The 18,730-nt window shown below is 45.1% G+C and overlaps 1 protein-coding gene and 1 long non-coding RNA gene across 3 annotated transcripts in view; one reads left to right on the top strand and one right to left on the bottom strand.

Moving 5' to 3' along the window:
• RARRES1 (retinoic acid receptor responder 1) overlaps positions 1-1,874 on the bottom strand; it is a 36,667-nt gene extending 34,793 nt beyond the window's left edge. Inside the window, exon 1 of one of the 2 annotated variants that reach the window (XM_078147579.1) lies at positions 1,552-1,874. In XM_078147579.1, coding sequence (XP_078003705.1) covers positions 1,552-1,821 — 270 coding nt within the window. In that variant the 5' untranslated portion in view covers positions 1,822-1,874. The remainder of the gene's footprint in view (positions 1-1,551) is intronic. The other variant, XM_078147578.1, reaches the window with a different exon arrangement.
• On the top strand, positions 447-17,101 carry LOC110210090 (uncharacterized). The gene is made up of 3 exons (XR_013483403.1): positions 447-615; positions 14,150-14,212; positions 16,967-17,101. It is a non-coding gene; the product is annotated as an uncharacterized LOC110210090 (long non-coding RNA).
• The last annotated feature ends 1,629 nt before the right edge of the window (positions 17,102-18,730 follow it).

Below are 18,730 nucleotides of genomic sequence, written 5' to 3' on the forward strand. Positions count from 1 at the left end.
GCCCTAGGAAACTGAAGCTAAGATGTATGGAGTGAGACAGCAGGTGCTTAATACAAGCTTCTAGTTCCATTCTTTCTGCTTGTAGCTCCCTTCCCCTCCCCCCCTCAGTGCCTGGCACACAGAGTTTGTGCTTAACAAATGCTTGTGGATTAATTGATTGATTGCTGATTGAGATTGCTAGGCAGATCAGGAGAACGCTAAGCTTTCCTATGACCGGAGCCCTGTTATTTGAGCAACCACACTCCTCTCCCAGCTGCCAGCGAAGCCGACTTTTTAAACTCGAGCCGCTAAGGCGTTTGCCCGCCGGGCGCCGGTGCCAGACTCCGAGGGGCTTCCTCCAGCACACGGGCTTCGGGAGCTGACACCGAGCCTTAAGAAGTAGCCACCACGGGCTTCGGACTCGTGACCAAGCAGACTTTAGAACCCCGATGTCGGCAGCTCTTAGAACTCAGTATCAGTAACAGCGAGCTTGACAACGTTGGGACAGAGAGCTTTAGAACGTTGAAACACGAACGTTGACAATGAGTTGTAGAATGTTGAGCCAGGTAACTTTGGGATTATGACAAGGACATTGAAACAGGTACCTTTGGGATTAGCGTAAAGACATTGAAACAGGTAATTTTGGCATTATAAGGACGTACCTTTGGGGTTAGGATAAGGACATTGAAACAGGTGACTTTGGGATTATAAAGACATTGAAAGAGATACCTTTGGGATTATAAGGACATTGAAACAGGTAATTTGGGGATTATAAGGACGTTGAAACAGGTACCTTTGGGATTATAAGGACATTGAAACAGGCGACTTTGGGATTATAAAGACATTGAAACAGATACCTTTGGGATTATAAGGACATTGAAACAGGTAATTTTGGGATTATAAGGACATTGAAACAGGTACCTTTGGATTATAAGGACATTGAAACAGGTAATTTTGGGATTATAAGGACATTGAAACAGGTAATTTTGGGTTTATAGGAATTGAACAGGTAATTTGGATTATAAGGATATTGAAACAGGTACCTTTGGGATTATAAGGACATTGAAACAGGTACCTTTGGGATTATAAGGACATTGAAACAGGTACCTTTGGGATTATGCCATAAGGAGGTTTAAGAATGCTGAGAGTGATTTTTAGAACATTGAGGCAGCGAGCTCTAACATGAGACAGTTAACTTTAGGATTATGATAAGGACGTTGAAACAGGTAACGAGGTTTATGATACAAGGAAGTTCAGTAACTTTAGCAGGTAACTTTAGGATTATGCTAGAAGGAGGTTTGGACGTTGAGATAGTGACTTTTAGAACGTAGAGACAGTGTAGGACAGGTAATTTAAAGCAGCTTAGGACTCGGAAACCAGTTTGGAAGGCGGCCCCGGGGAAGCTTAAAGCTCGGACTCGGCGGGGTCCAGACGCGGGACAGAGGGAATTTAGACGCGGGATGCAGGGCGTTCTGCGGGCGTTCCTGAAAGGCTGGAGGAGAGCCCCGGAGGGTCCCGCCGGCCGCGGGTTGCCCCCCTAGCCCGCCGCCCCCGGGCCCCGGGCGCACTCACCCATGCGGTGCCGCTGCGCACTTCTTTCAGGGTTCGAAAGGTGCAGGGCGAGGCGGCACGGTAGTTGAAGTAGTGCAGGGCGGCCCGGGCGGCCTGATGGAACACGGGACTGGAGGGTTCCACGTCCAGCCGCCGCCACAGCTGCTGGCGCTCCGGCTCGAGCGTTCGCCAGAGGCCCGAGAAGGCCTGAGTCACCGCGGGCAGCAGCACCACGAGCAGTACCGCCGTAGGACCGGCCCAGCCGGGCAGCCGCTGTTGGCGGGCGAGCATGACAGCGGGGGGCGGGTGGGGGCTTACGGGGGCGGAGGCGACTGAAACCTCTGCTACCAGGGACCCACGGCTCTGAGCCGGGCGCCGTCCAGCGCGGGCACAAATAGGGGCTTGCGGCCCCTCCCCCCCCCCGGGGCTGGGACGGCCTCCAGCCCCCGCCCGAAGGCTCCGGGACTCCCTTTCCGGCCAATACCCGGTCTTCGCCCGCTTCTCCTGGGCTCCGTCCGCCTCTCCTCCACTCCCTTGGCGCGCTCACCCCTCCTTTTTCTTCCTCCTCTCTGTCCTCCCGCGCCGAGGTCCCCGCGGAGCTAACCACCAGCTCACCCGCCTTCTCTCCTGTTTCCTCCCCCGCTTCGCTTCTGGCTCCAGCTTCCTTGGCTCGGCTCAGTGCCGGGAAGGAACGGCGCCTCTAGGGCTCTGGGGGCCGTAGTCTCTGCCCCGGCTTCTGGTGGGAACGACCAAGGGCCGGCCGGCCGGGCGCCCGTGGGTGCTGCGTGACTGCCCAACAACAGCCGCGGATCCCCTACTGCGCGGGTCTTACCCAGGAGCCGGGACTGGCCCCGGTGGCAAAGACTCTGCCTCCCCGGCCCCCAACCCTGCATCCCGAGACCACCTTTTTGTCCCATTTGTAGCTCCCTTCACTTCCAAGACGAAATCACTGACCCTAGCTGCAAAAAGCCTGGGAGATTTGTGAAGGTTCTAAGGCCAGGGAGAAGGCTCCTTTTTTAAGGTCTGAAGAATCGTGGCACTTTGGAGCCCGACAGGGACAATAGAGGCAATCCCGTTTGACCCCTTCATTTTGCACATAAGGAAACTGAGGCCTAGAGAAGGTGGAGGGAGCCAGGAAAACGGCCACTGAGAACAGAAAGATTTTCCCGGAGGGTGTCGTAAGGTAGCGATCCTGTGACTCTGAGAACTTTGCATCCTCTTGCCTTTCTCACTTCTCAATCTCTTTGCTTTCTGGCTTCCTGCCCCATCACTCGGAAGGAGCCCCTTTCTGCAAAGTCTCCTAGCGGTCTCTTTCCTTCTAACTGACTGCCTTTTCTGTGTTCTCGCTTTTCTTGCTCTTTCGGCACTTTGACACAGTTACCTTCCCCTCCGTCTGGATATGATCGCCTCTCTGGGTAGCTAGAAGATGCTACGATTCTTTAGACCTTAAAAAGGGCGTCCTCTGACCGGCCTTAGATTCTTCGAGAGTCTGTCCCCGGATTATTCGACCATCACCACTATGAAGACGACTCTCAAATCACGCACCCAGCCCTAAACCAGCCTGCCTTCTCCTACCTTCCTTATTTCTGTCTAGGATATCACCATTTTCAGGTCATCCAGGTTTACAACCTGGGAGTTATCTGAGCGGCTTTCTTGAGAAAGTCTTCCCCTGTCTCATTACAATACTGCCTTCAGCTTCAAGACTGTGACAAAGTAGAGGAGAAAAGCTGGCTGATAACACAGCAATTTTAACACCGGGAACATTTAGCAGAGCCGTTCTCTCAAATAAACTTGTAAAAGATAAATTCAGTTGAGAGGGGCAGGGAACACCCGATTCCATATGGAGCTGAGATAGAGACCAGGGTTATACCACAGAGGTCTCAGAACATTGAAAGAAGGTAGGAAAGGGGGCAGGGTGGGTGGGAGTCCTTGAAGGAACTCCTCAAAGATTTGGCCCAAGGGGAGCAACTCTCCAATTTTAACTAACTATTCTTGCTCAGTTGTTTGAATGCTGTTAAAGAAGTGTAAGCAATCTCAGTCCCCCCTCCCGCAACTGGGATGCCTAGAGGGTAAAGCCCTGACCCTCTAAACCTAGCAAAAACTCAGAAACACTGATTAGACTAAAATATCTTGGGAAATCAGTGTGGAGTAAGGATGGGGTAAGGTTGCATGATGCCAAACAGAGCAAGAGAATAATTTGATTCAGTACAATTCAACAAATCTATTTTGTGCTAGCTGTTGGTTACACAGAGATGAAATAAGATGCAGCCTCTCCCCTCAAGGAGTTTGGAGGTGGGGGAGTGTGACTTCTGCAATACACTTATGGCATAAGGCAATGAGAGGAAAGGAGAAATTAAGATGGGATACTCTTGGACAATTTGAGAAGTTGAATGATTTCCCACTGGTGGGGGTTCAGAGTAGTCTTCATGGAGCAGGTAGTACCCGAGATGGGCCTTGCAGGTAGGGAAGGATTTAAACAGGTGAAGATGAAGTGTCTTTCATCTATCAGGGACAGTGTGTATGAAGGTCTGGAAGAGGTGGGAAAGTAGAGGAGAAGGCAATGGAATGGCTGCAGTCTAATAGTCCAGTTTGACTGGAAGAGCTGATAGCAGACTGGAGGGAGCCAGGACAGGAGGCGTGTGTTGTAGTCAGACTGTGGAGGACCTTAAATACCTTGCCCAGTTTGGGTTTATCCTAGATCAATAGGGAGCCAAGGAAGTTTCCTGAGCAGGAGAGTGACACAAATAGATCTGTGCATTAGGATGATTATTTTGTTGGAAGTATGAAGGCCAGCTAGATAGATCGATAGGTATTTAGTAAGAGTTTACTACATGCCTAACAATGTGCTGGGGATACAGATACAAGCTAGCAAGACAGTCCCTACCCTCAAAGAGCTTACATTCTAATGGGAAAAGACAAACCATAAAGGGGAGATGAAAAGCCAGGCTAGACAGACAAAGGGACAGACTGGACACAGAGAGGCCAGTTAAGAGGCAAATGTGGTCTGGGTTATAGGTTCTAAGGGTCTCTACTAGTGTTACTGGACAGGAAAGAAGACATGGAAGAGATCTGGTGAAGGCAGAAGCAGAGGGTCTTGGCAATTATTTGGCTATAGAGGTTGAAAGGGGGCAGCTTGGTGGCACCATGGTGTGCCATAGAGAGAGCAGGGCCAGAAGTCAGGATGAGTTCAAATCAGACACTTACTATCTGTGAGACCCTGGACAAGTCATTGAACCCTGTTTGCCTCAGTGTTCTCATCTGTAAAGTGAGCTGGAGAAGGAAATGGCAAACCACTCCAGTATCTTTGCCAAGAAAACCCCAAATGGGGTCATGAAGAGTCAGACACAACTGAAAGAACTCAACAACAAAGAGAGTGAGAGAAACAGAAGAATAGATGGTAAGATTGCCAGCCTGGGTGATTGGCAGGTGCCATGAATAAAAATAGGAAAATCAGGGGATGGGTAAAGAAAAGATGAGAAGTTTGGTGGGGGAAATGTTGCCTTTTCCACATTAGAGCAACATGCAGTTTGGTTCAGGGGAAAGAATACTGAATTTGGAGTCAGAGGACCTGAGTTCAGATCTTGGCTCTTCAATTTACTAGTTTGATGACCTTAGGAAAGTCACCAAACCTGGACTGTAGTCCCAGTTTCTCCAATTTTAAAATGAGGGGATTGGACCAATTGATGATCTAAAGTCCCTTCTAGCTCTGAATCCATAATCCCATGAGATATCTAGGAGGCAGCTGGAAGTGTCAGTCTGAAGCCTAGGGGAGAAACTGAGACTAAAACATAGACTTGGAAATCATCTGCATATAAAGTTGACGCTTGAAGCTATGGTAGTGGTTAAGAATACCAAGGGAGAGACTGTAGAAAGGGAAGGGGACAGGGTCAGCTCCAAAGGCTTAGTAGATGCCCACATTTAGAGGGTAGCAGCCAGGGGAGGAGAATCAACCAGGAACAGAGATTGATAAGGACTGGTCAGACTAGTAGGATGGGCCGTGCAAGCAAAGGGAGGAGGGAGTGTTTAAGGGAGGAAGTGTTTAAGGGAGGGAGCAGATCAACAGTGCCAAGAGAAGGAGCAAGGGGCCATTCATTGGCCTAGGCAGTTAAAATATCACTGACCAGGGAGGGGGCAATTTCAGTCCAGTGGAAGGGTGTGGTCTGGTTAAAAAAGTGAGAGGATAGTGATGAAGTAGAGGCAATTACTCTTTTTTGGAGTTTGGTAAAGCATGACTTGGGTGAATCTATGCTAATCATGAGCATTAAAAATGTAACCGAATAGGATCTATTCTAGAAGTGATGTTTTGTTGGATTACGGCAGCAGCAGAAAAAAAAAATACTGACTCTGAAGTCAGAGTATTAGCTTCTGACCATTGCTACCTATGTGACCTTGGACAAGTAATTTAATTTCCCTGGACTTCAGTTTCCTCAAGTGTAAAACGGTGGGGTTGGATGAGGTGACCTCTGAGGTCCCTTTCCAAGGCTTAATTTATGGTCCTATTAGCATCATGGGCCCTAGTGCCAAGGAGAAGCCTCGGAGTTGAGAAGATGTGGGTCAGTCTCACCTCTGACAATTCCTAGGCAAGAAGCCTTGAGCAATTCTCTAAGGCTCTGACTGAGAAGATGACTAGTAATCTGCCTGGGGGAGGGAATTCCTACCTGATGAAATCACAAGGAGTACTTTCCCCTCAACAGCCAGGACAGGGTAGGTAATATATATGTTTTTAATCCAATTTTTTTAGATAAGGAAACAGACTCAGAGGGAAGTGACATGGGGCAATCTTAGGTAATGTGGCATTCTTTAAATGGAAGAAAGTAGAAGCATGTATTCCAGTCCTTGAGGCACTATGACATATGGCTAGAGAGCTGCCTCAAAGCCCAAGAACCTGATTCAGATCTTGTCTCTACTTGACATCTATTGACTGGGTGATGCTGGCAAGTCACCTGACTCCTCGGTCCTGTGGGGGATTCTCTGAGATTATACAGTAGAGAGAAGGTATTGACCTTCATTGGTAGAGGGACTTTCCTCACTTGGGGGTCCTCTATACCAATGAAATCATAGAGTTACTAGCCATATTAAATCCTTAATATAAACTGAAAAATGGGGAAAATAAATTAAGTGCACAGACATGACAAAAATTATATATCAGGATTAATTTATTATTAACCTACTTTCTTTGCCCTGATTCAGATAGCTACATAGAATCTTGGAATACAGGGACTATCTCTGTGTGTTCCAAATGGAGAATGTGAGTTCACACTGGACCCAAGTGGACTGGCCCATCTTACTTTCTGGAGTTGGGAGGGGGGAGGTGTCTGTCTGTCCATCTATCTGTCTGCCTACCTGTCTATCATTTATCTATCATCTATCCAACTTTATATCATCTACCATCTGTCTATCATGAATCTATCTACCTAACTTTAGCATCTATAATCTATTTATCTATCATTATTCTTTGCAAGTCTCTAGATCTCTTCTGAAAAGACTAATTTTGGAGAAGAACAAGTTTAGGGAAAAATGCTAATATGAGAACAATGAGTGAACATTCATGTTATGCTTAGTTCAGACTTTGCCAAGTGCTTCCTCTGCATTATCTGCCTTGATCATCTGAATTCAGTCTTGGTCTTTTAAGTTCTGAGGTGCCAGCAGGCCATCCAGGGTCCAGAGGGGCAAGTAAGAAGATACCCACAATGGTCAGAGGCGGTGTGGGAAAAGAAATCAGTACTGTATTTAGAGACAGAGGACCTGGGTTCAAACACCAATGCTGCCACTGCTCATCTGCCTAACCTTGGGTGAATTAGTTAATGTCATTGGCCTCAGTTTCCTCATATGTAAAATATGGGGGTTGGGTTTGAGATGGCCTCTAAGGTTCAATGGTGTTATGTTCAAGGCACTCAGTGAGGCCCTGGGGATACACAGTCCCAGAGGAAGTCCTTACAATCATGGAGCTAACAGTCTCTTGGCAGGACACAACACATTATGCAAAGAGGTGGAATATGAGGAAAATTGAGCAGGGAGAGAGCATTAGCAATCTGAGGGGAATCAGGGAAGGTTTCATGGAGAAGGCAGCTCTCAAACCCAGCCTTGAGGGCAGATAAGAATTCTCAAAGGCAGGAGATATATCATCATCATCATCATCATCAACTGCTGAGTCTCTAGTGCCTTAAGATTTACAAAGCTTTTGGAATTTATTATCCATCTAAGTCTCACTCTATCCTATAAAATAGGTGCTACTATTGTTCCCATTTATAGATGAGCAACCTGAGGCTAACAGACATTCAATGACGTAGCCAGGGTCTCATAGCTTATAAGTGGATGAAGTGGGATTTGAACTCAGGTCTTAAAATCATGGGGTTTTAGATTTAGTTAGAAAGGACCTTAGAGGTCATCAGGTCCAACTCTTTTCATCTTACAGATGAAGAAATTGAGGCCCAGAGAAGTTAAGTGACTTACCCAGGGCCCCACAAGCCCTGTGTCTAAAATGGGATTTGAACCTAGGTCTACCTGAAAGCTAATCCACTGCCCTGAAGGGAGTAGTAATTTTGGGCATGGGAGAACTGGATTGAGTCTAGAAAGAGATGTCTAATAAGCAGATGGAAATTCAGGAAAATGTTTTCTTTCTGTTACCCTCTTTCCTGCTATAGGCAGGAAGCATAACATCTAAAGAGCCAAGAATTGATTAGCAAATGCAAGAGCGTGGGCCGGTGAGGTGGTCTTTATCTGAGCTGGTCTGGAAAAATAAACACCACTTAGAAAATGTGGTTCATCTGCTTTAAATATGATCAATTTTTCTTTTCTGTTCAGAGATGGTTTTGCTAAGGGTGGCCACTATCCTGAGGAAGGGAGGGTATGCCGCTTTCAGACTTTGGTAAGTTTGTAAGAACTGAGCTGGGGCAAATCTAGAGACAATGAGATGTGAGGTGAGTCCCTTTCAGACTGAACAGTCACCTCCTAGAGGCTGTGAGCTCCATTTAGATTTTTATTTATTTACTTATTTTTTGCTTTGTGGTGAGGTGATCTCGACTTACCCAAGGTCACACAGCTAGTAAGCGTTAAGTGTCTGAGGCTGGATTTGAACTCAGGTCCTCCTGACTCCAAGGCCAGAACTCTATTCACTGTGCCACCTAGCTGCTCCTAGCTCCTTTTAGATTTGAGGGGATTGTTTTGCACCTTACAAAGGTGCAAACTCTGAATTTATTCATTTGAACCTTGTAAAGGATATGAGGCTTTGAGTAGCTTATTTGCCCATGGCAGAGCCAGAAAAGCAGCTCAATTAGCCTTGTCCCCAGACCTTGGAATGCTTCTAGAGCATTTCCCTACCTCTTATTTGCATGGACCAACAGGAGAGATTTAAGAGTCTGTTTGCTTGTGTGTTTGTGTGTTTTTTAACTGCAAAATCCTGAATTCCGGAGGCATTTTTTTTTATTGGACAAATGACCATTGCCTGGTTGTGACTAGTCTGTAGAGTTGAAGATTTAGAGCATGTGAAGAGATGGTCATCGCCAATCAGGAGGAGGCCTCTTACTAAAGAAACTATAGGAGGAAATGTTGTGATAGGAAAGGTGTTGCCTCAGGGCACTGAAGTTGTCGGCATGAGATTTTGTTCTCTGCTCTCCCACCTGAGAAGTGGCAGTGCTCAGAAATAAAACCCTGAGGGAAAAGAACTGGTGAGGCGTCTGTCAATCCTAGGGAAAGGGTCTCTGCTCTTTGTGAAAAAGCAAGTCAAGATGGCAACTGAGGATTGCAGCTAAACTGAAAGCTGGAGGTGGAGATTAGAACTACCCAGTGAGGAGCAAGCCTGGGTGGTCCAGGGGAGGCCATTGTGGAACCACCCAGATACCATAGGAAGAGGAACTCTGCAGCAGTAGCGACGTGAGTTGGCTATGTTTTCCTTCAGTACGTGTCTCTTTTCTAGTGAGCTCTGTCTCCGTACTTGCTTACTCTTCCCACTGATGCTGTGTGTATTTGTGGGAGAGGATGCCCTAGGTTTCCGAGGGAATTTTGTTGTTATGCTTTTACTCTGCAATCTCTGTGAATGCCTTTGCTTCAGCTAATCGTGTGAACTGGCTTACTATTAAAGGTAAACACACTAGCAGGGGCTTATGAGTTACAGCTTTTGGAGTACAGACCCACAGAGATCCCTGAACCCTGAGTACCCGTTTTGGGACCATGAATTGGTAGGAGATAGGCTACAGGGTGTGCTACTAGGGTTTGGCTCAGACAATTATGGGGATGATCATCAATATTTCCCAAAATTGCCATGGGCAATGTTTTCCTGCCTGCCACAGAGGAATCGATGGAAGGCTTCATGAAAGCCCATTAGATGATAAACTCCTTGAGGGCAGGGACTGTCTGCCTCTTTTTGTATCCTCAGTGCTTAGTACAGTGCCTGGCACATAGTAGGTGCTTAAGAAATGTTTATTGATGATGATGATGATGATGATGATGATGATGATGATGATGATGATGAAAGAAGAGGACTTATGAGTTGGGTCTTGAAGGAAGAAAATATAATAACATATATCAATATGTATATACATACATAATATACTTAATATATACTATGTATAAAATGTAACAAAAGAGTTTGCAACAGACTCAATGCTCATGACGTCTCCTCCTTCTGAGCCTTTGCACAGGTTGTCCCGCATGCCCAGAATTCTCCCCTTCCTCACTTCTGTCTCATCTCCAACTCTGTTTAAACCAGGCTCAGTCTAAGGGTTCCTTCCTCCCTGAAGCCTTCTCTGATTCTCCCCATCCATTGTTCCTCCACCTCACGTTGCTTGCCAAAGTTATTTTGTATTTACTTTGTCTTACTGAGCCGCTGCTTCCCCTCAGCAGATTGCGAGACTTTGTATCTGTTGTACTTTAAGCAGTAGCAGCTGCCGATGGCCGTATCCCTTCATTTCTGGTCAATTCAGTTTGAAAAGCTTTGATTAATCTCCTTTGTTATTTCAATTATGTGCGACTGTGACCCCATTTGGGGTTTTCCTAGCAAAGATACTGGAGTGGTTTGTTATTTCTTTCTCCATCTCATTTTACAGATGAGGAAACTGAGGTAAACAGGGATAAATGACTTGCCAAGGGTCACACAGCTGGTAAATGTCTGAGGCTGCATTTGAACTCAGGAAGATGAGTCTTTCTGACTTCAGGTCTGGCATTTTATATAGTATGGCGCCACCTAGGTGCCTGATTAAGCACCTGCTTAAGTAGGGCAATTACCAGGCTTAGTTGGTAGGGAACTGACCTCAAAGTCCTGATTCTGCCTGATGCTGTGTGACCCTGAGCAAGTCACTTACTCTCAGTCCCCTAGGCAACTTTGTGAGACAATAAGGGGAGGAGAAGGTGAAGTTTCTCCAGGGGGCTTACTACACCCAGGCAATCACAGGTTGGATTCCTTACCTCCACTCTACCCCCTCACCCTGCACCCCCCAATATGCACAATGCTCTGCTGAGCCCCTAAGATTCACAGACAAAAGGAGAAACGCTTTTGCCCCTGGCATACACAGTGATATTAAGAGGCAGAAAGCACAAATATTGGGGTGTTCGGGGAAGATCAGAAAAGGCCTCCTGTATGGAAGGTTGACACCTTGGCTTTGAAGGAAGCTCAGAGCAGGTGTTTCCAAGATGTCTGATGGAGGCGACAGATGCAGTAAGCCAAGGCTCAGAACGCAGCAGGGTTGATACTGACAGTATTCAGACTTCCCTGGCACCAGGCAGAGATCATTTCCATTAGCCACAGTTCGGCCTTAAAAGAGAGATAAGGGACTTCACTAATGCCCCTCCCTCTCTTCTCCATGAGCTCCATGACTCAGAGAACTGAATTAGGGGAATTAGCAAAAGGCATAGGAGACATCCTAACTGTGCAGCCCAGTTTCTTGCAGTTATTATTGGGAATGAGGCATGTATATAAAATATGGCACCCTAACTTAAATAAGAGCATGAAATAACCCTGTCTATGACCATAAATGATAGTTATTAACTGTGTGAAATGTCTTGGCAATGCCCAAGGGGATGTGCTTTAAATGACAATATTCCACACAAACTTTTAATGTGAAATTCCCAACATACTCACACTCACACATACTCACATACACTTTATGGACTTCATAATAAAATTAGGCTGGGTACAGAGATCATGGTGTACCAGAGAAAAACAGCTAAATCAAAAGGTTTTATCTTCAAAAGACAGAATATAGCTTTGCTCATTTCTGACTGGGTTGGGCTATTTTTCTGTTTTATATGTAGCAATGCATTGGTTTTTTTTCTTGCTTCTTGCTTTTTTTTTTTTCCTTCAAGCATCTCTTGCTTCTTTTTCTGAGAAAGTTGTTGCTGTCCTATTTTGATAATCTTTCGTTTGGTTTCTGGGTCCCTGGGTCACTAGTGCTTAGAATCTCAATGTTTTTCTTTATCGTCCTACATGCAAAATTTTAGGAGGTTTTACTATTTTTTAAAGATTATATTGTTTTTAAAAGACAGTTTTTCTTCTTGCAAATGTTTTATGAGGTTGTATTTACTCATAATTACTAGCAGATTGTTTTGCAATGTAATGAAATGAATATGGTCAGTACCACATGTATTGAATTTTGCAACTTTTCTAAGTAAAGTTTGATTTTGACATCTCACAAGAGTTAGGAAAACAATGTCTTTATGACCACATTTGTGCATTTGGGGTAAAGCATGCCCAGGCTTTGTTCTTCTATCAATCACTATGGTCAGGGAATTTCCAAGAATGGATAAACACTCAGGTGCTTATCCATAAACGGAAACGCCCAACAAAGAACAACGGAAAACTTACTTCTTTTCCAGGAAAAATGTCTTTAAACAAGGGTTGGAAAAGTAGGGCTTAATTTTTCACTATTCGTGGTAGGGTCATGTTTATTCTAATAGAGAAGAAAGGATTTCTTTCTTTAAAAAATTATGAGAGAACTTTTAAAGAAATTATTTGGTAAAAGAAAGTCCAGTTTGGGCATTGTATTGCTTATTAAAGGGCAGCTGGGTGACAAAGTAGATAAAGCACTTGGCCTGGAGTCAGGAAGACCTGAGTTCAAATTTGACCACAGACACTTACTAGCTGTGTGACTCTGGGCAAGTCACTTCACCCTGCTTGCCTCAGTTTCCTCATTTGTAAAATGAATTAGAGAAGGAAATGGCAAGCCATGCCAATATCTCTGCCAAGAAAACTCCACATGGGGTCATGAAGAGCCAGACACATCTGAAATGATGGAACAACACCGCTTACTTACCAACTTAAACTTCGTGAAGACTTTGGGGACAGCCTAGATATTAAGACCATAGATTTGAAGCTGGGGGCAACTTATAAACCGTCTAGTACAACCTCCACATTTTACTGATGAAGAAACTAAGGCTGCTCCCCCCAGCCCCCAGGTAAGATGACTTGTCCAAGGTCACATAGACTAAGTGGCCGAGTCAGGGTTTGACCCCAAGTCCTCTGATTTAGGTTCTGGAGAGCACCCTTTCCCCGGAATCACATTGCTTCTCCAATTAATCAATCTGCAAGCATTTAAGCTCTTTCTGCATGACAGGCACTACTAACTACTGGTAACATGTGAAAATAATTCCTGCCTTCGAGGATTTTCCTGAGCCAGTCTCTAACCTGAGAATGACAAAACAACAGACCGGAGACAAAGTGCCAGTAATCAGGCAGCCCTTTAATTCATTAGCTTCATTGCGAGGACCAGTTTTGCAATTTGGGAATTCTCCTGATCAGAATTCCACCTTGCTGAAGTGAAGATGGATTTATATACATAAATCACAAGTGGGAAGGGGGAGGGGAAGGTGAATTACAAGCAACTGTTCCCATGGTTTCCTACGACAAACCCCCCAGTAGAAGACAATACAACAATTTTGGAGTTCTGTGGGAGCGACATTGCTTGAGTCCTTGGGGGTCATTACCTGGTGGGTCACAGGACCCAGAGTTCTGTGACGGGAACAGGTCCTACAGTCTTTGCTGCGCTTCACTTCACCTACGTAGGCACAAAGATGCCGGTGCTTGTGAGCCTTGCCAAGGTTTGATTGATCAACTCAAGTTGCATTGTGAGTCTGCCTCACAACCTGGAAAAGGCAATTCTGAAAGGTCTAATCTATGAGTATATTCGTTACGCATATCACATCAATTATCATAAAAGTCCCTCCAAATAACTTACATTTTAATGAGGGAAACACTCCGTGAATGATTAGGTATATACATAGAATAGACAGAAGGGAGAGATATTAGCAGCTGGGGGGACTGGGAAAGGCCTAGTACAGCTATTCAGTTGTATCCCACTCTTCATGACCCCATTTGGGGTTTTCTTGGCAAAAATACTGGAGTAGGTTGCCACTTCCTTCTCCAGCTCATTTTCCAGATGAGAAACAAGGCAAACAGAGGTAAGTGACTTGCCTAGGGTCACACAGCTAGTAGGTGTCTGAGGCCAGATTTGAACTCAAAGCAACCTTGTTTTTGAGATGTCAGAGACAATTCTTGTGCCCTATGCATTGGTAGTTCAAGAAGTATGCCATTAGTGATCTCGGAGCTTATAAAGATACAGACCTTTATTCTCCCTTCCTCTGGAAAGGAACTTTAGGGATCACCTAGTCTAACTCTTTCATTTTACAGATAGAGAAACTGAGACCCAGGAAATTAAGTGATGTGCCCACTGGCACCCAAATAGTAACAGAGGTAAGTTTTGAATTCTGCCACGTTTCCCCTCTTCCTTTCGAGGCTTTTGTTGATGCAATACACCCCCCCCACCCCACCCCCCCACCCCCAGCTTTATTTTGTTACTCAGGGACTATGAAAGCTCTTCTCATGATTGCTTCTCTGGAACCTTTGAGGGAGGTCACTGAATAATGCAGGCTGCACACACAGAGAAAGAATTTCTGGAGTTTTTTCATCCTGCAGAGAATCCTTTGAGCAGAGTTCAGCTGGTGCCATTCTCGGTCCCTGGCACGGGCTCCTGAATTCTCAAGTGTCACTGACTCCTGGAGTCCTGCTGTTAGAGCAATAGCTGTTGTTGCCTGGGGTCCCTCCTTTCTGAGGAAATGAGAGAGACAGAGACAGAGACAGAGAGAAACCAAGAGACAGAGAGAGAAAGAGACAGAGACAGAGACAGGAGAAAGAGACAGGAAAGAGAGAGACAGAGAGATAGGAGAGAGAGACAGGAGAGAGAGAGAGAGAGAGAGAGAGAGAGAGAGAGAGAGAGAGAGAGAGAGAGAGAGAGAGAGGAGAAGAGAGGAGAGGGGCAGTAATTTGAAGTGTTAGAAGGGTCGTTGCAAGGCAGAGGGGTCTAGGATCTCAGGTAACTGAGATCACACAAATAGTGTCAGAGTCGAGATTCAAATCTAGGTCCTCTGACTCCAAATGCAAGAATCATTCTGTTCGACATCACCCCGCCAGCTTCCCCAAAGAGCAAAAGTAGGAGGAAGGGTTTGAAAATTATGAAGAGGCAAATTTTGTCTTAACTCAGGAAAATCTTCTTGATGATGAGGAAAAAGTGGAGTTGGCAGCCCCAGCGGGTAGTGGCAGCTTCCCCCTTACTTGTGTGACAGTGACTACCTTGGTGCCCACGTCAGGAAGGCCAGGGATGTTACATTTCACCCCTCCCCCAGGTTCTCCAGTCCCCTTAAAGGGGTGTTGACTTTCAGCTCTTGGCTCTATTCCCTACCAATTGCGTTCCTCAATTTTTGAGGGTCTCTGGCGCCTCAGTTCCATTTAACCACTACACAGAAGAGCTTTTACAAAAGCTCTTTCAAGGATATAGACAGAACAAATATACAAACATCCATTCCAACATCGGGGTGGTAGGGGGCCCATAGTTCACCTCTCCACCACCTTAGTCTCAGGAGAGGGGAGGGGGAATAAGGTCCATATCTTAACTCAGTTTTAGATAAGAGTCCCATGTTTCAGGTCCAAAACCCCCTCTGGGTTCTAAGTCCCAGGCCTGGAATCCTGCCTCCAAAGTCACTATGGCTGTGTCTCAGGACTCTACCCCATTTGCCTAGAACTGAAAAAAGAAAAAAGAGAAGAAAAGCACCAGAGCAAAACTGTAAACTTGCTTCTTAGAGCCTTAGGGCTTAAACAGGAGAGGGGAGAAGGCAGTCCTTCCTCTGTAAACCTCAGTTTATGGTGCTTGTATTTGGGTGAGAAGAATGTTCACCCTCCCGCCACTCCAGGAAAGAAAATGACTCTTCCTGTCTGGAAATTTTAAAGATGCTGACAGTTTCACCTACATAGCAGTCAGAAAAGACTGCTCTCACCCCTGTAGTAGGAGAATTCAGAATGTCTGCTTCCAGAAGCAGGTCCCTGATGTCTCCCCTGTGGGTGCCTCCCTCTTGGATGATCCAGACAAATGTCAAAGACCTGTTATACTTTACATTCCTCTCCCAACCCTGTTCCTGGGTTCTGGTCTTCCAAACCATGTCGTCTCATCCTGTGGCTTCCCTTAGTACATAGCGCCTCCTTACCTGGGAATATCCGACCACCCCCGGTGCCTTCTCAACCTGTAACATCCTTCTGTAAGGCCTACCCTCTTCTCCCAGGGCCAAGTTATTCCTGGAGCCTCCACTTCGTGGAAGTGGTCTTCCTTCCCTTCCTGGTCCTGTTCCTGACTTCCAGACTTCATGCCCTCAAGCTTGGTAGCTACCTTTCCTTTTCCCCCCTTGACTTTATGTCTTGTCTTGTATTCCCCCATCAAATGAAAGCTCCTTGAGGGCAGGGACTATCTTTCTTTTTGCTTGTGTTTGTATCCCTAGCACTTAGCACATTGCCTGGCACATAGGAAACAACCAATGCTTGGTTTTCCCCTTTTTTCCATTAATGGAGGTCTTCAAATAGAAGCTGGATAGTCACTTAGCTGGTATATTGTCCAGCTGACTCTTTTGGGGTGTGGGCAAGGACCAGATGGCCGCCAAGGTCCCTTATGACTTTGACATTCTTTGGTACTGGCAAGGTGATGGTGTGCTTGGAAGTGCCATTCCTTTTCTTCAGAAAGGGATAAGGTCATATAATTGTGGAGTCAGAGGAAAGTTTGGCAGTAATCTCATTCAACCCCATCATTTTACAGATGAGGAAAGTGAAACTCAGAAAGATTCTGTTATTTATCCAAGGTCACCTAGGGAGCTGGTGTCATATCTAATTCTCAAAGTTACATCTACCAGTTCCTAATCTTGTGTTTTCTCCATCATCTCAAATACAAAAGAAACAAAAATCATTCAGGGAACATTTTGATGCATGTGACCACTGGTCATAGACCAGTGAGGAGATAGGGCAGGATAATTGTTTTTTGAAAAAAATCATTGTCTGTAAGCAAATAGCTCTTTAAAATTTTTCTTAATTGCTAAGAACACTCAGTAATATCTCCCACTCTGCCTCACAGCTAACACTTGCTTCATCTTGGCTTATGCTTTTGTAATTTTGTTTTTGTTCTTGGAACAGATGGCTCCGACTGAACATTCTTTCAGCAATAATGCTAATACCACCAAAGACTTGAGAAAAATCTTGCTCAATTCTTCCTCCCACCCTGTCTGCAATGATTTCCCTACGTGAGCTACCAAGAATAAAATATTAACCGTGACAACTTTTCCTTTTTGGATTTGTACATTATAGTCAAGTCACATTATCTACTGGTCTACTTCTTGGCAAATCCTGGAATCTTCAGGGGGTTCGAGAGAGTGGCTCTGGTTTTTTTTTAATTCATTTGTTGGCATCATCACCCCTTCTGTTTACTGTAATACTGCACAACTGAGGGCCAACTTTATAAACCCACATCTTTGTCGAGGAAAGATGTGAGACAGACATACTCCAAATAGATCTCTAAGGAAGAGCCAGTTGTACTCGGGCTCAGATGGTGTTTTGCAATCATTATAAATGTGTTCTTGTTTTTATCTAACATGTTGCAAAAAATTAGGAGTTAAACAGTAGTCAATATAACAGAGAAGATAGGCCAGCATTACTGTAGGAGAAGAAGGAGAGCTTGTATAGATATTCACACCAAGAGAGCATCCCAGTGTCCAGTCACAATGCCCAGGTCTTTTTTCACAGGAACCGCCATTAAACTGAAGGGAGCTCCATCCTATATTTATGTAGCTGTGGCACTGATACATTGATGTCATGGTTTCTACTTATCCTAATTACATTTCATCTTGTTTATTTCAGCTGGTTGTTCTATACTATTGGGATAACTTTCAATCTTAAGTATGTCTTTTACCCTCTTAATTACTCCTCTCAGTTTTGTGTCATTTGCAAATTTGATAAAAATATATTTTTCAAAATCTTCAACTAAGTCACTAAAAAAAGGCCACCACATAGTGCCCTGCAACAAAGACCTCCCACCAAGGTGATGATGGTTTATTCATCACCTCTCATGGAGTGCCATTGTCAGCTAAAAGTACATTTAATTTTACTATTTGGGCAAATCTGTACTCTTCCTGAGTTGGGAGGGGACCTAAGATATGGGACATACCTGTCCTATGACCACACTGCTGGGTCAGCAGAGGGCAAGGAACATGATTAGTGGCTCTAAAAGGCTTTGGGGAAAGGGTAGAACCCTTCATACTCCAACACTCCCTTCACAAGCTGCCCTCTGCCTGATGCTTTCAAACTCATTGGTATCTTCAGTGAAATGTATCGGACAGACCTGAACTGGTACTCCAGATGCGAGCAGGGTACAGAAGGACTGTCACCTAGGGTCCTGGACATTATGTCTCTTTTAAGGCTGGCTAAGATTGTTCATTTGGGGCTGTCATCTCACACTGTAGGATCCCAGGCCGCTAAAACCATTAGCTTTTTCGTTTTTCAGATAAACCATTTTTCTAAGAATGTCTTCCCCATCTTATGCATGTGAAGTTGATTTTGGAGCTCAAGTGAAGATTTTACATTTGTCCCCATTCTGTTTGATCTCATTCACTCTAACTCGAGATTCTAGCCCCTAAAGATCTTTTTGAATCCTGAATCGGTCACAAGATGTGATAAAATAACCCTTTGAGATTTGCATCCTCTGAAAATTGGATTTGTTGTTTAATTGTTTCAGTAGTATCTGACTCTCTGTGATTCCATTTGGGGTTTTCTTGGTAAAGATACTGGAGTGGTTTGATATTTCCTTATCCAACTCATTTTAAAGATAAGGAAACTGAGGCTTGCCCAGGGTCACACAGCTAGTAAGTGTCTGAGGCCAAATTTGAATTCAGGAAGATGAGTATT

This window comes from Phascolarctos cinereus, unplaced genomic scaffold, assembly GCF_003287225.1.
Source record: "Phascolarctos cinereus isolate Bilbo 61053 unplaced genomic scaffold, phaCin_HiC Scaffold_7;HRSCAF=346, whole genome shotgun sequence".
NCBI lineage: Eukaryota > Metazoa > Chordata > Mammalia > Diprotodontia > Phascolarctidae > Phascolarctos > Phascolarctos cinereus.